Genomic DNA, 18,543 nt, shown 5'->3' on the forward strand with positions numbered 1-18,543 from the left:
CAGCCCCCAGGTGCCCGGGAGCCCGGCCCCCGAGGTGCCTGGCTTCCGGAGCCTGCTGCGTGGCCTGCGTGGGGAGGCGGACTCCGCCGGCCAGGAAGAACAGGTAGGGTTCGGGGAGCGTCGCCTGCCCGGTGCTGTGGGAGGGCTTCGAGGCAAGGCCTCAGCTCAGCTGGACCGGCCACCGGCGCGGGGGCAGCTCTAGCCGCTTCTGCGGGGTGTGCTGAGCCGTCAGCAGTGAGGAGGCGGGCTCACCGCGGGCGGGCACAGGGGCCCCAGGCCGGGACCTCAGCAGGCAGTGAAGGCCCGCAGAGAATGGGAGGGGGTGGCCTGGTGCTGACAGCATTTGCCTGGTCAGGATATCACAGCACAGTGTGTCCTGACCCCCCGTGAGGACTTGGGTACCATGTGGGGAGGAGGCCGGAGAGCCTTCCGTGCTGAGATGTCCCGACCAAATACCTAAAGCTGAATAATCAAGAGATCACGTACAAGTATGTCACTTGTAAGCACAGAGACAGATACTAAACACGACGAAAGTGATGTGTGCGGGTCTGGTGTGCGGTGGGGCAGAGTGACAGGTGAATGCTCTTTCCCTAAGCCTTGTAGAACGACCTGAGTTTTAAACTGTTCGAATATGTGACTTAGAGAAATAAAAGTCTTAAAAAGAAAGCAGCACCAGACAGGAGCCGTGTTTTTCTCCCTGCAGACAGCACCCACAGGTGACCTCCTTGAGGCTGGAGAGTCTGAGTCCCAGAGTGCTAAGCCGGCGGGTCCTGAGCCTGCGGGAGCGGCTGGGCCTGGACCCGGGTGAGTGTGGCCCCCATGCCCTGTGCACCCCTGGCCGATGCAGTATCCACGACCCCCCTGCCTGTCGCCTGCGCATCTCCCCTCCCCGCCCGGGAACAGCAGGGACTCCTGGGAGGCGGGGCCTTGCTGCACCCCGCCCCCTCCCGCTAGTCCTAGTCTGTCTGACCATGGCGGTTCCAGCAGATGTGCGGTTGTATCTCCTTATAATTCACATTTTCATTTCCCCGATGACGGATGGTGCCTTGGACCCTTACATACACCTGTTCGGATGTCTTCTCTGGGAAACGTCTATTCTCTGCCTTTGCTCGTTTTTCAATCAGGTTATTTGGGATTTTTGGCCCTTGAATTGTATGAATTCCTTATATATTTTAAACATTAGCCTCTTAGCAGATGCATGCTTTGCAAATATCTTTGTCCACTCTGTAGGCTGTCTCTTAGATTTGCCTACTGTTTCTTTGCTGCACAGAAACCAATAATTAGTTTGATGTAAGGCCACTTGGTTTTTGCTTTTGTTGCCTGCTTTTGGCTTTTGGGCCCTCTTTGTCCTTTGCCCTCTCCAGCCTACTGAAGTAAAATTTAAGCCTTCTTTCTTCTTTTTTTTTTAAATTTTTTTAAAATGGCTTTTATTTATTTTTGAGAGACAGAGAGAGACAGTGCGAACAGGGGAGGGTCAGAGAGAGAGGGAGACACAGAATCCGAAGCAGGCTCCAGGCTCTGAGCTAGCTGTCAGCACAGAGCCCAATGCGGGGCTCAAACCCACGGACCGTGAGATCATGACCTGAGCCGAAGCCGGACGCTTAACCGACTGAGCCACCCAGGCGCCCCAAGCCTTCTTCTTCTTAAAATATTCCTCAAGTTTCAACATATATTACTTCTATTATTGTCCAGCTCAAGATATTTTCTAATTTTTATTGTAATTTTTCTTTGCCCATGGGCTAATTAGAAATGTATTTCTTCTTCTTTTTCTTAATGTTTGTTTATTTTTGAGACAGAGAGAGAGCTAGTGGGGGAGGGACAGAGAGTGAGGGAAACAGAGGATCTGTCCTGACAGCACAGACCCCGATGTGGGGCTCAAGTTCACTCACAGTGATATCATGACCTGAGCTGAGTCAGACGCATAATTGGCTAAGCCACCCAGGCACCCCTAGAATGTTTTTTAAACATTTTAATTTATATTTGAGAGACAGAGAAAGACAAAGCACAAGCCCGGGAGGGGCAGAGAAAGGAGACACAGAATCCAAAGCAGTTTCCAGGCTCTGAGCTGTCAGCACAGAGCCCAACTTGGGGCTCGAACCCACGGACCACGGGATCATGACCTGAGCCGAAGTCGGACACTTAACTGACTGAGCCCCCCAGGCACCCTCTGTGTGGCATTTTTAGTTGTTCTTCTGGTGTGAGCTCTTAATGTCACGGCCAAAGATCGTGCTCTGTATGACATCAGTCCTTGGGATTGAAATGTGTTGTTATGAAGAAATCTAACTCCTTTCCTCTGAAAGCAGCCTCTTTCTCTCTTGCTCTCTCTCTTGCTCTCTCTCTCTCTCTGTCTTTGATGTTCTGCAGTCTCACTATGAGGGGACTGGCTATAGATTTCTTTGTATGTATCGTGCTTGGTACTGGTTGGGCTTTTTGAATCCGGATTGCCGCCTTCCGTCCGGTCTGGGAACCTGTCAGTCACCATGTCCTCGGACATTGCTGTTGGTCCCCTGGGACCCCGTGTGTGATGCTCTCGCCCTCCCCCGCTGTCGCTGCGCTGTGCCATGCTCCTCTTGTGCCTGGGTGAGTCCTGGTAGTCTCCACTCCACATCACGATTCTCTCCTCTGTGTCCAACAAACCACGAAACATGCGCATCATTTTGATTGTTGTATCTGTGGCTCTGGAAGTTGTTCCTTGGTTCTTTTTCAGATCTGCTCTTTGGCTCCGGGTGGCTTCTCGATGCTTGACCATATTTCCGGTTTGATCTTTTCTTCTTTGAATGTCTTGCTCACGAGTGTTTTATGGTCTGTGTCCAAGTTTCAGCCCCTCTCTGGTCAGCAGGTGGCTTCTGACTCAGTCACCTGCATGCCTATTTGGCCTCACATTGGGTCCTGCATCCTTGAGAAATTATGCAGGTCCCCTGACCCTGGGCAAAGGTGTCTGCCTCCAGAAAGGAGGCCAGTACTGGGGGCTTCTGCAAAGACAGAAACACATCGCCAAGAGGTTTTCATCTTGATTTTAAGTGGTCCCCCAGGAGGCACTAGGTGAAGAGATGAGAGAAGCAAGAAGTGGTGGCCCGGGGGCTGGTGGCACGGGCAGTCAAGGCCAGTGAGGGACAAGGAGCTGCTGGCTGTGCTGACGGCAGCCAGGAATTCTCCACCCCAAGCAGCCGAGGCAGGTCTGGGAGGACTGGCCGGCTGCTGGGACCCCTGGGGTGCCAAGGGGCACAGCTGTAGGAAGGAGCCGCCCTCGGGTTGCAGAAGAAAACCAAGACTGAGGCTTTAGGTGCAGAGGGTCCTGGCAGCGCAGACCTCTGGGGGCGCCGGACTCTGCGGGACTGGGAGGTCTGGGGTACAGTAGCAGGACCAGAGCACTAAGGAGTGGCCCCCCATGGGGAGCCCTGTCCCTGGCCTCTGAGGTCACCTGCATGCCTGCTCTGGGAGCCGTGATGGGGGAGCCCTGCTGGTGTCACCCAGGGGGAGCACGGGGTGGGGACACAGGCCAGGAGAGGCAGGAGGGGCTCTTAGCATTGGGTGGGTGCCGGCTGCTGTGAGGGCTGTGCCTGCCTCCTTGGCAGGGGCTCTTCCCACCCACGACTCAAGACCGTGTGGGGCAGGGTGGGGGTGTGGGGGTGAGGCCCACAGGGCCAGGCTGGTGGGCAGCTGTGGGGGGGACCACAGCTGGGTCTGAGGGTGCAGGTCCTGGGAGGGGCCACCTTCCATCCCAGCAGCCCTGCCGTACCGTTTGCTGACCCACAGGGCCCATACTTCCGGGTGGGGCCATGGCCACAGTGGGCCCAGGGCTTGGGGGCAGAGGAGTCTTGGGGTCTTGAGCCAGTCTCAGCTTGGTGCGCCCCTTGGAGGTCAACCCCCCTGCACAGGTCTCAGCTGAGTGTGACACTGGAGCAGGGCCTTGGTACCCCTAAATAGTGGGGGACCCCCCTCCGACGATGTGCCAAGTCTGGGGGCCTGCTGGACGAGAGGGGAGGGTGGACAAGCAGGTGCTTCCATGAGTGCCTAGCTCGTTGGCCCTGCTGGGGAGCAGGGAGGACAGGCCCCTCCTGAGTCTCCTGATCTGCACGAACCCCCGCTGCCAGGCCCCATCTGCAGCTTCCCCAGCTGGCTCCCAGGGTCTGTATTAGCCAGGAGGCCTCAGGGTCACCGCTGAGGTCACTGTCCCTTTGCACCTCTGCAGTTTTCCCCATGTGTCCACCATCACAGCTGTGACCTCCCCAGGGGCCAACCCCATGTCCTCCATGAGCTGACATTAGATGCAGAAGGAGGCTCGGGGGCTTCTGTGTGCCGCGCCACCCTGAGCTCCCCACTGGCCCCCCTGCCCCTGCCTGGGTCCCAGGGGGAGCTCCCCAAGGTGTCCGAGGGCAGGCGAGTCAGCCGGGCGCAGCGTGAGCTGGGTTTGGACTTCGCGGCATCTGCCAGTGTTGGAGGTGTGCCGGGCGGTTGGGCCTGCCTCAGCTGTGCCTGTGCCGTTAAGGGTCTGCGCTGGGTCTGGACCGGCCGTGGAATCTGTCCTGTGGCTGCAATCCTGTATCCACAAGGCTTGTGGAGGAAGTATCCCACTGGCAACATGATGCTTCGAATTGTGTAAATGTCAGAAGAGCCAATTTCTCTCTGCAGACTCGTCTGCGAGGACGCGGACACTTCGTGTCCTCCGCTGAGGCCTAGGTAGCAGTGACTCACCTCTTTCCTTCATGCCTCCGGCAACTCCCTCATTCACCCCCCACCCCCCCGCCCTGCCTCAGGCTTTACCCACCTCCCGCTGCGCTGCAGTGTTGTCCCAGGCTCCCCAGTGGCTTCCTGGGTCTAGAACCCTCAGACCCTGGGCAGGAAGAAGGGGGGTCCCTGTGACCTGTCCTCACAGGCCCTGGCCTCTGGGCAGCACTGACCTCCGCTGTGATTCGATAGCGACCCTGTAACGGGACGCTCCCGGGTGCTGGGAGTGGAGTGCTGCGGGCAGCCACACTTCCAGAGGGTGCGGGGCCCTTAGAAGGCCAGGCCCCCCCCGGAGGTGGTCAGCATCCCATTCGCACTGCCAGGCTTCAAGGACAGCCATCCCCGGGAGGTGGGACAGCGGGATGGGTGGATGGGTGGGTGCCCTTCCTGGGCCCCCTCGGGCTCTGAACAACCCGTGGAAGTAAGTCTGACAATAAGCGTCAGTTCGTAAACACATGAGCAAGATGGCCCTCCTCACGTCCCAGGGAGGAGGCCAGGAAGGGTCCTGCGAGGGGAGATGCGGCTCCGGTCCCTTGATGCAGAGGGTCTGGGAGACCCCAAACGAGGCTCGAGGCTGGGAGGGCACCTGTGGGGACAGTGAGGGGTGGAGGGGAGTGAGCAGGAGCCCCCACACACCGGCCCCCGCCCCGGCCCTGCCCTGAGCTCTGCGGTCTTTCAACAGCTCTGTGTCCCAACGCTCTGTGTCAGCAGCGCCTGGCCACCCTGCGCTACCTGTGCTGTAAGCGGTTCGTGGAGGTGTGTGTGCCCCTGTTAGCCCCCTGAGCCTGGGCCCATGGGGGGTCTCCCACCCCAGCTTCTAGAGCTGCCGCTAGAAAACGTCACCTTGACGCTTACTTTTGCAGAGAAGCATGTCTCAGGAGAACTGGGTGGACCATGTGCAGGTGAGCCCGTCGAGAGCCCTGGAAGCCTCTGGAAGGCTCTGGAAGCCCTGTGCAGGGTGGGCATTCAGTGGAGACCTGGGCGAGGACTAGCGGACACGTGACCCTGAGACTGTGTGCACGCACATGGACCAGGCACGCGGTGTGTGGCCCACACGCCAGCTCAGCTCCTCCGATGTCCCAGTGGGGCCGGGAGCAGACGGCGCGGAGACAGGGCTTCTCCCCCCGAGCAGTGACCCCACACCTTGACCAGAAACCAGACAGGGCCTTAGGTCTGCCCACCGCTGCCAGAAGGTGGGGTGCAAGAGGCAGATGCTGAGGGGGAGCCCCCCAGGGTGGGGCAGGGCCAGAGCAGCTGGGGTCCGGAGCCCCTTTTAGCTGCTGGTGTGCGGGGGCCCCCAGGTGATGGAGGAGGTCAGGTTTGCTGGGAGTTCACTCGTTCACCGAGAGGACATCCTGGACCTTCCCTGAGCGCGTGCCCACACACAGCTCTGTGTCCCCTGAGGCCTGGTGAGGGGTGGTGCAAGGGCCACTCCTGGGCCTGGGGGCTGCAGACCGACCAGGACAGCAGCCTGCACAGGGCCATGTAGGAGCTTTGGTCATTCCGGCCTGAGCTGGAAGTGTGGGTCATCCTGGGCACACCGCCGTCCCCAGCCCTGGGTGAAGCAGGCTTGGAGGGGGGGGGGGGTCCCGGATGCAACATGAATCAGAGCAACAGGCCAGTTAGTGGAAGGGGTGGGGGAGGGGCTTCCCTCCCTGACAAGTGGTCTAGCATCCAGTGTTCTGAGTGGCATCCAGTGGGGGGCAGCGCTGAGCCACCCCTGGAGTGATGGGTATGTGGGGGGCAGTGAGTCACCAGAGAGGAACGTGGCCCCCAGGGAAGGCCCGGAAGGCTGGTCCCCCCTGGGTGCCAAGGCCGAGGCGGCCGGAAGGGCAGCGGACATCCTGAAGAATGCGGAGGGGTTTCCACATATTGTCGTCCACGTGGGAACCCGTGGCCTGCGGGAAGCGGATGCCTGAGGGGGACAGAGTTGTCTGGGAGGGGCCCGGCCTGTCAGCCAGCAGAGACTCCTCGGGGAGCACAGAGGCCTCGGGGGCTAGAGATCTGGAGAGTAAGAGGCTCAGACTCCGGGGAAGGTGGGGTGTCTGGGCCTTGCCCTGGGTGCCCCGAGGCTGAGCGGACTTGGGTGGGCCGCCCATGGGCTACTTGGGTCCCTGTGCTCCTGCGCTGGGCATTGATGTGGGAGAGGCCGCATCGTGAGGCCCCAGAGTGACATTACCCTGCTGAGGGCTGCCTGTTCATGTCCACTCCCTGGACTATGGATTCAGGGGTGTCCCATGGCCCACCTTCCCCTGAGCATGTCGGCCATGCCCCTGGGTCCCACAGGGTCAGGAGCAGGGCCCACCAGGCGAGGGTGGAGACGATGTTCTAGGAAGACAGTGCTGGTCTCAGGTGGGGGCAGGACCAGTGAGGAGGTGCAGATGACAGCAGCAGTGTGGGACCAGGGATTGGAGATGGGGAGCTGGGCCAGGCTGCGGACACGGGGCAGTGACCCTTCAGCCTGACCATGTGGAGGGTCCTCGACAGCTTGGTCAGCACAGAGCCTCCTCCACTGGAGGGCCGGTCTGCGGGGGTGAGGTCTGGGCCGGCCAGGGACGGTCTTCACCGCCTCAGGGCAGAGCCGGGCAGTACAGCCCTTCCCATCTGCCCCCCAGGGCCTGCTGGGGCAGCACGAGAGGCCGCAAGAGATGCTGCTCCAGCTGCTGGCCTCCCCCGGCAACGAGGCCACGGCCGCGCAGTGCGCCCTGGGCCTCGCGCTTCCCGAGGAGGGGCTGCCGGCCAGGGTGGTGGCAGAGGTCCGCCGGCTCAAACTCCAGGAGAGGTGAGCACCCCCAGGCTCGGAAGGCTGGTGAGCGGAAGACACCTTGGGGCCCCCGTCCCTTGGGTAGTTACCCCACGAATCACATATGCCAGCAGTCTGGGAATTAGAAAAGAAAAGAAAACCAAGAAGGGGGCACATGCTCCCATTCCCGGAGCGCGGACACACAGCAGAGGAGCCGGAGCCCGGCACCCAGCACCCCTCAGCCCTGTGGCCAGAGCCCACAGCCAGGCCCCATACCCCCAAGCGCCTGAGGAACCTGCGGTCTGTAGCGGGGGGGGGGGGGGGAGCAGCCGCAGACGCAGGTGGGCAGGGCGGAGCGAGCAGCTACCTAGGAGGAGGGGCACAGGCGGGCAGACCCCAAGACCCTCACAGCTGCCCTCCTCTCTGAGGTCTGCCCTGGGCCCCGTCAGGCCAGCAGGTAATGGGCTGGGCGGGGGGGGGGGTGCGGCCCCAGGGACCCAGGGTGGTGGGGGAGCCATACCTGCACTCCTTCCAGGACGGCCGAGGCGCCTTTGGAGGACAGGAAGGGCGCTTTCTACCGGCTGCCCATCGCCAAGGAGGACATCCACTTCCTGGCCTCTTGGGAGGCCCTGGCCAGGCATGAGGAGGCACTCCTGCAGGTGGGTGGCCAGCTCCGGGCTCTGTCCGCACCGTGGACCCACCAGGCGTGGCTCTCCATCCCACCGACCCCAGGCACCCCCGCAGAGCAGGGCACCCATACTGGCCCGTTCTGAGGACTCCGGGCCTAAAGCACGGGCATCAGGCACTGGTCCCCACCCGCGGCAGCTCCGGACCCGCACAACACCCGGGCCCTTGGCCTGGTTGCCAGGTTCCTTTGACCCCTTCTGTGTGGCATGGCGGGCACCTGGGGGCCAGGCCTGGTCCCCATCATGCAGGAGTACCCGGGGCCGGTCACCCCTCCCAACAGAGGCCGCCACACCTGGACCTCACATGGAGGACCGGGCTGGTGCGCCCTCCTGCCCCTTGGCCACAGCCCCACAGCCCCAGCGGGACCTCATCTGCTCACAGCAGCCTTTCTCCGCAGCCAGGCCAGGTGGTCGGTGTGGACGTGGAGTGGAGACCCTCGTTTGGCACGGGGGGCCGGCCCCAGGCATCAGTCATGCAGGTGGCGGTGGGGGGCCACGTGTTCCTGCTGGACCTGCCCGTGCTCTCGCGGCCGGCGGGAGGGCAGGCGTCTGAGGCCTTCTCCAGGCTGGTGTCCCGGCTGCTCTCAGACCCCTCCATCACGAAGCTGGGTGAGCCAAGCCCTGCCCACCCGGGGGGAGGGTGCTGGGGCAAGGCCACAGCCCTGTCCTCGGGTGCTGGTCACACTGACGGCCCTCCCCGCAGGTTATGGGCTGGCAGGAGACCTTCGGAGCCTGGGTGCCTCCTGCCCCGCCCTGGCTCACGTGGAGAAGCAACTTCGGGGTGGCCTGGACCTGCTGCAGGTGCACAGGCAGGTCAGCTCGAGGGGCATGGGGGCGGGGCCCCTCCGTTCTCTGCCCAGGCACCTGCACTGCGATGCCCTGTGCCAGCAGGGGGGGTCTGGGCATCAGGACCAGCTCCTGGCCTCAGAGTACCTTTGTGTTGGCCACAGGTCACCAGGCCCTGCCATGGAGGGAGGGTCACCGCATGTCCCCACACTTTCCCCAGAGCCAGCCCTGCTTTGAGCCCCTCTGAGTTCTCAGCACATGCCCTTGGGATCCCCAGAGCCGACCTGCGGGCCCTGCACGGCTTGCCGTGGCCATCCACACCCTCCCTTCCACGCACGCACCGGCAGCCCTGGAGGGTGAAGGGCCTCCCCCACGGCAGGCCGCTCACCCTTGAGGGGCTCTGTCTCGGCAGATGCGGGTGGTGAACTCGCCAGCTAGAGGCTCGTCTGAGGCCAGGGGGCTGCGGGGCCTCAGCCTCCTGGTGCAGCAGGTCCTGGGCAAGCCCCTAGACAAGACGCAGCAGCTCTCCAACTGGGACCGGCGGCCGCTGAGCGAGGGGCAGCTGGTTTACGCAGGTGCGCACCCCTAGCCCCCCGCCCCCCAGCCCCGCGTGCCCCGGCACGGGAGGCTGAGGCTGACCCGCGCCCACCCCAGCCGCTGACGCCTACTGCCTGCTGGAGGTGCACCAGGTGCTGAGCAGAGAGCCCGCCCGCTTCTGCCTGTCTGAGGACCTGGCCCGGAGCCTGCGGCCAGGGCGCGGCGAGAGGTCGGGGGCCCAGGGGCTGCCCCGCCTGCCGGAGGCCTCAGCCCTGCCTTCGCAGGTAGGTGAAGTGCCCCAGGACCCCTGCATCACAGTTCTCAGGAGGGGGGTCACTGTCCTTAAAATGAGGGCCTGGGTCCCCACCCCCTGGCCGGGTGGGAAGCGGAGCGGCGGTCAGCATCGGGGCCGGGCCCGGCGTGGACCGCGCGGTTCCTGAGCCCCTCACCCGCTCCACTGTACCCGGAACCCCGCCCCCAGGAAACGTGTGGAGGCCGAGCGAGTGCCCTTGCATCAGTTCACTGGTCTGTTTCTCTGCCGTTTTCGGCATTGAGGACATGCTGCTCACGGCGGCCTTTATAAGAGCTGACCACTGGGCCCTCGGGGCTCTCACTCCCCGCAAAGTCCAGGGCGGGGCGGTGGAGGCTGTGGGCTGCCGAGCCTGTGTTGCAGGTGCCTGTGGCCGAGCGCGAGGACAGCGGCCCGGGGACCCCAGCCAGGGCCTTCCGCGTGGTGTGTGACAGCATGCTCCAGGGGCTGGCCCGGAGCCTCCGCTGTTTGGGCGTGGATGTGCGGGTGCTGGGCTCGGGCGAGGACCACCGAAGGGCAGCCGAGGTGAGTGTGGCGGGGCTTCGCGCCCGCCCAGCTGGGGCTCGGGGCCTCTGCCCCCAGTCCGTTGGGAGCAGGGGCTGTGTCTCAAGCTGCCAGGGGCGCCCCCCCCTCCCTGCATGGACCTAGCCCCAGGGCAGAGGTCAGGGCTCCCCTGGGCCGGCGGGGACATGGTCTTGGAGGACACGATGTTTGTGGCTGCCCGGCCCCGGGGACTGCTGGCCAGAGCCCTCCCAGCTCCCGCAGGAGGCCCCCAGCGGTCCCACCCTGTCTCCGCCCTTTGTCCTGTGGCCCCTGGAAACAGCGCACAGGAGGAGCTCCGCTAGGGGCCGGGGCAGGAGCCTGCCGGTGAGGACGCCGGCCCCCCGGGGCCGTGCACACATCCTGAGATGGGGTCTTGGAATTCAGGGGCCTGAACTTGGATGGAAAACTTTTCCACAGGTTCATGGTGATAAAACAACACACAACTCCCCCGTCAAAGCGTGCAGTGTGTGACCAGGACCACCATGTCTCCACCTCGCCCACCCCTGGCCGGCTCGTGTCCGTCCCCAGGGTGCATGTGCTCCAGAGGCTGCCTGCGCTCACTTGGCACCATGTTTTCCGGGTTTATCTATTCCTGCGTGGGTCACTGTTTCCCTCCTTTTTATGACCAAACAGCATCCCATTGCGTAGATGGATGTCACCTGGGCTGCCCCCGTCACTCCCAAGGAGCACACACGTGGCTTTAACGTAGCTTTTATTGTTAATCGGGGTTTCTTTCATGCGTTTGCAAACATCCTTCTGGGAACGGGTCCCCAGGCTCACCGGATGCTGGCAGCATAGAGCCGGTCAGGCCCTGAGACAGCAGAGCACGGGGTCTGTCTGTGGGCAGAGCCCTGCAGCAAGGAGCCTGCACGTTGTGCGCTGGGTCCAGGCAGGGCCGGCCACATGTGGCCACTTGTGGCTCAGCTCCCCGGACCCATCCAGCACCTGTGGGCGCCCCCCTCCCGGTATTGAGGAAGCTGAGGCCCGAGGGATGGGGGGGCCTGCCCCTGGCTGCCGGCCCCAGGCTGCCTGCCCCTGGCGTTCGTGAGGGGATGGTGGCTGTCTCCCATCTCTGGCCCCTGGTCGCCGCTTCTCCCAGAAGCCTGTCCTGGCATCGGCCCTTGCCACTGTCCCTGTAGAAAACATCAGTTTCCCGGCTCTGGCTGTTTTTGGAACTCATGAGCCAGGGAGGAGGTGCCTTCCCACTGGCCCCCAAGAGAGCGTGGGATCGCCAGCAAATGGGAGGCCGGGCTTGGCTCCCGTGTTCCTGAAACACTCGTGTTATACCTGTGAGTTTTTACATCGTATGACAAAAGGGATTTAAAGATATAATTTACTAATCAGTTTACAGTCAATCTATAATCAAGAGAGTATTTTTTTAATGTTTTTATTTATTTTTTGGGGAGACAGAGAGACAGCGTGAGCAGGGGAGGGCCAGAGAGAGAAGGAGATACAGAATCCGAAGACAGGCTCCAGGTTCTGAACTGTCAGCACAGAGCCCAACACAGGGCTCGAACTCACGAACCGTGAGATCATGCCCTGAGCTGAAGCCGGCCACTTAACCGACTGAGCCCCCCAGACACCCCAAGAGAAAGTATTTTAAATTCCCTGGGTGGGCCCGGCGCCACTGCATAGCAGAGACAGGAGGCAGGCGTAGGAGTCACGGCGCAGGGGTGCTGTTGCTGCCCCTGCCCCCACCCCGGAGCCCCGCCACGGCACAGCAGTGCAGGAGGGTAGCGCCGGCTCTGGTAGCAGAGCGTGGCACTGCCACAGCAGACGGACATAGAGACGTGGAAGGAGCTTGGAAATCAAGCTGCTGTTTGGGGAGTCAGGGGAGAAGGCTGGCCAGCCTCGGGGACTGAGGGTAGAGGGCGTTGAAGGTCATGAGACAGAAGCAGGGTCTGGTCGGTGCTGCTGGGCCGGGGCTGGGACGTTCCGACCTGAAAACACCGACTTCCGACTTCCGTTTGTCACAGAGGAGATGCCCGACCTGGCCTGGGGGAGGCGGCATTTGTGGGTGGTCCTTGTCTGTGGTGCGAACCTGGGGTTGGGGGTGTGAGCCAGACCCGGCCCCTCCCCTGGGGTCGTACTTGAGTGGACTGGTGTCAGTCGTATAGTTTCCGAAGTCTCTTTGAGTCATTTCTGCCCAGCAGGTCTTTGATGGAAACTTTGACTGGATCCTGCATGTTCAGGGCCTCTCCCCAGAGCAGGAGGCTTCACGCCAGAAAGGCTCCGGACGGAGGAGCGAGTGTGCGCTCTCACGGGCACACCTGCCACGGCCTTGCGGGGGCTGGGCCTCGCGCACTCTCCAGAGAGAGCTCGCAGAGCAGCGGCAGCGGCTGGGTCCCTTGGCTGCTCTGCGCCCTCCTCCGCGGACCTTTCCGGACGGCGTGTTTCTGCATCAGAACTGCCGCGTGGGAACCGTGTGTTTTGTTCACAGGCAGTTGGCGAGGTGCCGCCTCCTGGGCCGCCCGGCTTGTGCGCTGCTGGCGGCGCGGAGAACGGTGCTGGGTCCTGCGCTGCCGGGCACTTCCCGCTGCTCCGAGTCAAGTGGGAGAGGACGGCTCAGCGGGGGGAAGGTCTCTTCAGCAAAAAGGAGCCAGACTGGGTGGCTGGGGGCGGGGAGCTCAGTCCGGCCGGACCCGGAAAGATGCTAAAATCAAGTGATTGACGTCAGAAGGGTGGCCGAGCGGAGGCTGGGTGCCATGGAGAAAGGTCAGAGTATGAGTTCACAGAAGGCTCGGGAGGGCCGCGAGGGCGTCCACGCAGCCCGAGCCCTCAGTCCCCTCAGCAGAGGCCGGAATTCGAGGAGAAAGCCCACGCAGCGGCGACGGCCCTGGGCTGTGCCCGCGGTGGACCTCCGGGGTGCCAGCCGCGAGAGCAGACGCCAGCTCCTCACTTGTGCCTCCGCCTGGCGCTGCTGCTCCGGCCCCGACCCCCGCAGAAGCTGGCGCCCGGCCCTCGGGAGGACTTCCCTGAGGCCGGGCGCGTCCAGCTCGGAGCTCCAACCTGGCGGCATTTAAAGGCAGCGTCTCCCACAGGAGAGAGGACACTGGCAGTCCAGGGTGTGATGTGGCAGGGCGCTCAGAACCTTGCCTACCCTGGTTTCCGTATCCAGTACCTTCGGAAGAAGAGACTGGTGAACCTGCTCAGACGCTTCAGTCAAAGTCGCCAGCGTGCGGCTCTAACCCGCCCGACGACGTGGCAAAGGAAGGAACGGGTGTGGGCGTCACACTTCCTGCGCACCGTCCACACGGGGGACTGGCGAGCTTCCGCGCGTGCCCGGAAGGAGCCGCAGAGCCGAGGTCGCCGCCGGAGAGGCCAGGACCTCCGGCTGTGGTGCCAGCGAGAACCGGGTGGAGGGTCCGCGCCGCCCCGTCGGCGGAAGTCCTGGTCTGTGCATCTCGATTCCCCGTGTTGTCTGGTTACCTACCGGCTGTGCTCAGTAGCCGCTGCCGCCTCCCGCTCCGGGACGCCGGTCAGCACTTCCCCAAACTGGTGGAGGTGGCCCATCGCGCCTGCACCGTCCACACGGCGTGTGTTCTGTGTGGACACCCCGTCTCTCTGAGAGTCCTCTGTCTGGGCGTACGCCGGGCAGAGGCACTGTGTGCCCAGCCCTGGAACAGGCCCTGGGCGCCAAACCCCTGTGGCTTCGCCTGAGAGCCAGCCATCCCGGCCACGTGTCCCTGCCATGTGGCCCCGGGGGCTCCCCGTGCCCTGGCCCCTTGCCCGTGTGCCTTTTCCTTGTGTTCATTTGCTTTGCACCCTTGCTCCAGAATCAGTCTTTGCCATGAGCGCCACTACACGCCAGTCCTTGTAGCGAGCCGGTGAGCCGGGGGCCAGGAGAGTTGGGGACCCCGCCCGGAAAGGTCTCCCCTGCCCCCATGCTCTGGCTCTGCTCTTCCCGCGGCAGGCAGGGGGGCGTCGAGCCGGGACTGCCCTGACTGCGGCCAGGCGACGGGGGAGGCGGCCTCCCACCTCTGCGCTCCGGCCGCCTGGGCTCACCCAGAGCCTGGCCCTGGTGCGGCCCAGAAGTGACCTCAGCCCCGAAACCCGGCCAAAGTGTCAGTTCCGCTGAACCGGCTGTCGGCTCTGGGGGCCTCCCTGTGGACGCACCACTATGGACGCGGCCCTTCCTCCCCTTCCAACCCACTGGGCCTCCGCTTCGTCCCGTTTCCTAGCAGTTCGCTCAGACCCCAGACGCGTGCGCGGGGGCGACTTCTCCCCGAGGCCTTCGGAACCGGAGCCGTTGCTGCCCCTGCAGTGACCAGGATGACCGCCGAGGTTCGGTCCCTTTGACGGGCGACCGTGAGGAAGGGCCTTTCCAATTTGGAACTAGCCTTGCACTGCCGGGTTGGGCCGCCTTGGCCCAGCACGTGACCCTTTTCCTACACCGCCGGCCTTGGTTGGAAGGTCCTGGTGGTTTAGGAAGCTGGCCCCCTGCCCCCCAGGAGCACGTCTGACGTAGAACTGCCCCGTCTCATTACTGTCTTCTCCGGCCTCGGAAACCTGTGGAGGCATTTCTGCAGCTTCGAGTCATGTTTGACTTCTCTCCTCCTCCAGGGGTGGCTTCTGGGCCTGATGTTTCAGGGGAAGGGGTTTCCAGAGCTGATCTTAGTTAGTAATTGTAGGACCGTTTAGTCATCTGCATCGTCTTGAGTCACTTTTGGCAGTTCAACTTTTCCTGGAATGTGTCCCGTCTGTCCCATGGCCCCGATCCACGTGGTCGTTGGTGTCCCTGGGTGAGTCCCGCTGGGCCCACGGCCTTTGCACATCCGGTCTCACCGTTGGGCACTCATGCTCCTCCATTTCTCTGGACCTTACAGAGAGTTGTGAATTTAATGTCTTCAAAGCACTAGTATCTGGTTTTGTTGATCCTTTCTACAGACTTCTGGTTTTCTATCTCGTTGATTTCTATTCTTATCTTTATGGTTTCCTTCCTTTTGCTTTCTTGGGGTTATTTCCAAGTGGAATGCTCATTAGCTCCTTAATTTTTAGCCTTTTGAATTTGATGGTGTAAACATTCAAGACCATAAATTTTTACTTGAGGTACTGTTTCCACTGCATTCCGTCAGTTTTGATCTGCAGTACTTCTCGTATATTCCAGTTGTAAGAATTTGCGAGTGTCTGTTATAATTACTTATTTGATTTAAGATTCTCTAGAAGGCTATTTTCTAATTTCAGAAAGTTTGGAGTTTTGGAGCTTTTTAGTTCTCTTTTTTAAATGGATTTCTAACCTCACTGAATAGTAATCAAGGACCATAGTCCATATAGCACTAATTTAGATATTTGTGGAGACTTGCCTTGTAACCGAGTAGATGAGTTTTTTAAGAAATGTTCTATGTGGGTTCTAAAAGGATACGTATTCTCCTCCAGTGATGCTCATTTCTCTCTCTCTCTGTCACACACACACACACACACACACACACACTACTCAATAGATCAAGCTTAATTAATGTATTTCTCAAATCATCTGTACCTAAATCATTTTCTGCTTAATTCTCTGTACTAAAGTGTCCTGTGATGGTAGGTTATTAAATTCTTCTTGTAGCTGTGTCAGTATTCACTTTATATGTCTTTAAATTATGTTATTAGGTACATATGCATTAAATTTTTATTTTTTTAAGTTTATTTATTTATGAGAGATAGAGACAGCATGAGTTGGGGAGGGGCAGAGAGAGGGGGAAACACAGAATCCAGAACAGGCTCCAGGCTCTGAGCCGTCAGCACAGAGTCCAACATGGAGCTCGAACCCATGAACTGTGAGATCGTGACCTGAGCCGAAGAAGTCAAACGCTCACCCGACTGAATTACCCAGGTGCCCCAATATGCATATAATTTTTAGAATTCTTATATCTTCTTGTTGTTTGAAATCTTTTACAATTACGAGGTAAACCTCTTTGGCTCTAGTAATGCTCTTTGCCATAGTCTGTTTTAACTAATATTGATATTTCTCCAGCATTCTTTGGTTAGTATTTGTATATCATTCCTCGTCCTTTTACTTTCAACCTTCTTTACTCTTATATACTAGGTGTATTTGGCATATTTCTTATAAACTGCCTCTAGCTAAATGTAAAAGAAAATTTAGTCTGACAGTCTTTGCTTTTTAAATTATTAGTTTAGTCTGTTTACACTTAATGTAATTGCTAATACACTTTAGGTTCAGTTGTGCTATCCTAACTTGTGCTTTCTGTTGGTCCTATTTTTTCTGTTCCTTTTTCCCTTTGTTTCTTAACATTCTTTTAGCTTTTTCACCCTTGTTCTATTTTTCTCTCTATTAGTTTGAAAGTTATAAATTCCATTTCTTATTTATTTATTTAGGGGGGTTGCTGAGAGAGGAGACAGAATTCTAAGCAAGCTCCATGCTGTGAGCACAGAGCCCAGTGTGGTGATCCAACTCACAAATCATGCGATCATGCCCTGAGCCAAAGTCACAAGTCACACACATAACCAACTGAGCCACTCAGGTGCCCCTATAAATTCTATTTCTGTTCTTTTAGAGATTGCCCTAGAATTTTTACCATTTATATCTGAGTTAACACTGTCTAAAGTTCAGGTTAATACAAGGGTCTTAGATCAAGTCAGTTTTTTCCCTCCAATCTTACGTACCATTATTTTCCAATATTTTAACACAATGTGGTTTTTCTTAGTTCTACTAATTAGACATATTTATTTTATGTATTTGATCGCTTTTAGAGTTTATGGTGTGTGAATGTACACTTGCACAACAGACCTTGCTCCAAGAAAAAGCAAGCTCTTTCTTGCTAAAAGAACTTCTTTTACTGCATCATTTCATTGGGGTTATTTTTCCCTGAAAAATCTCTGTCTTCTCTCTTCTGAAAGACAGTGTTCTGGGTTTATAACTATAGTTTGACAAAACTTTGAAAAAGAGCCTGTTGTTTTTTGGTGTCCATCGTTGCTGTTGAGATGTTTGCCATCAGTACTTTGTCATTTCTTTTCTTTTTAGGTTTATTTATTTTTGAGAAAGAGGGAGTGAGGAAGGGAGGAGCAGAGAGAGGGGGAGACAGAATCCCAAGCAGGCTTCTGTCAGCAGAGCCTGACACGGGGCTCGAACTCACAAACCGTGAGATCATGACCCGAGCTGAAGTCAGCTCAACCAGCAGAGCCACCCCAGTGCCCCTCTCCTTGGTCATGTCTGTACACCTCGTCTGTATGTTTTCTCTTAATTGTCCATTAATTGCTTCTTTGCATTTACTTCAGTTGTGTTTATTATTTTTTATTCACACAAATATATGTTTGTTATAAGGTAACTGCTTGCTTCATTGCTTTTTTTCTTTTTTTTGTGGTAAAATATACAAAACGCTGACCATTTAACCATTTTTAAGTGTGCACTTTAGTGACATTAAGGACTCACAGTGTTGTGTGACTGTCACCACCATCTAGCTCCAGGAATTGTTTGTCATCCCAAAGGCCTTGTACCCGTTCAACAATCATCCCTCAGGCCCTCCTCCAGGCCCTGGTACCCACCGTTCTAATTTCTGTCTCTGTGACTTTGATTTCTCCCTCATATATGCAGAATCATACGGTATTTGTTTTCCTGTGTCTAGATTATTTCACTGAGCAGAATGTCTTCAGAGTTCAGTTCAGACTTTCCTTCCTTTTTAAGGCTGAATAAATTCCAGGGTGTGTGTGTGTGTGTGTGTGTGTGTGTGTGTGTGTGCGCGTGCCCAGAGGCGGGGTTGCCGGATCACCTGGTAATTCTACATGTAGCTTAACTGCGGCACTGTTCTCCGTGGTGAAGATACCATTTTATCACAGCCCGCCACGCGTGAGGCCTCCAATCGCTCTGCAACCTCACTAACACTTGTTTCCTTTAAAAACAGTCCTCATGGGTGTGAAGTTGTGTTTCATCATTGTGATTGACGTTTCTCTAACGATTCAGGACATTGAGCATCTTCTCATGTGCTTGTTGGCCATCTGGACGTCTTCTTTGGAGAAGCGTCTGTTTGAGCCCGGGGCCATTTTTACCTGGGCCTTTTGCTTTCTTGCTGCTGAGCCGCAGGAGTTCTGTATGCATTCCAGATATTAAACCCAGAACAGATATATGATTTACAAAGATCTTCACTCACTCTGTGAGTCTTTTCACTTTCTTGATGGTCCCTTATGATACACTAAAGTGTTTAATGTCCATGAAGTCCAGTTTTTCTGTTTTTCATTTTGTTGTCCTTGCTTCTGGTGCCATATCCAAG

The 18,543-nt window shown here is 58.5% G+C and overlaps 1 protein-coding gene across 1 annotated transcript in view; it reads left to right on the forward strand.

Moving 5' to 3' along the window:
• Window positions 1-18,543, forward strand: part of EXD3 (exonuclease 3'-5' domain containing 3) — a 64,721-nt gene that overhangs the window by 28,678 nt on the left and 17,500 nt on the right. Inside the window, exons 8-17 of the mRNA XM_029921180.1 lie at window positions 704-804; window positions 5,411-5,484; window positions 5,592-5,630; window positions 7,344-7,510; window positions 8,007-8,130; window positions 8,556-8,766; window positions 8,861-8,970; window positions 9,356-9,518; window positions 9,598-9,764; window positions 10,106-10,315. Coding sequence (XP_029777040.1) covers window positions 704-804; window positions 5,411-5,484; window positions 5,592-5,630; window positions 7,344-7,510; window positions 8,007-8,130; window positions 8,556-8,766; window positions 8,861-8,970; window positions 9,356-9,518; window positions 9,598-9,764; window positions 10,106-10,315 — 1,366 coding nt within the window. The remainder of the gene's footprint in view (window positions 1-703; window positions 805-5,410; window positions 5,485-5,591; window positions 5,631-7,343; window positions 7,511-8,006; window positions 8,131-8,555; window positions 8,767-8,860; window positions 8,971-9,355; window positions 9,519-9,597; window positions 9,765-10,105; window positions 10,316-18,543) is intronic.

Source organism: Suricata suricatta, chromosome 13, assembly GCF_006229205.1.
Source record: "Suricata suricatta isolate VVHF042 chromosome 13, meerkat_22Aug2017_6uvM2_HiC, whole genome shotgun sequence".
Lineage (NCBI taxonomy): Eukaryota > Metazoa > Chordata > Mammalia > Carnivora > Herpestidae > Suricata > Suricata suricatta.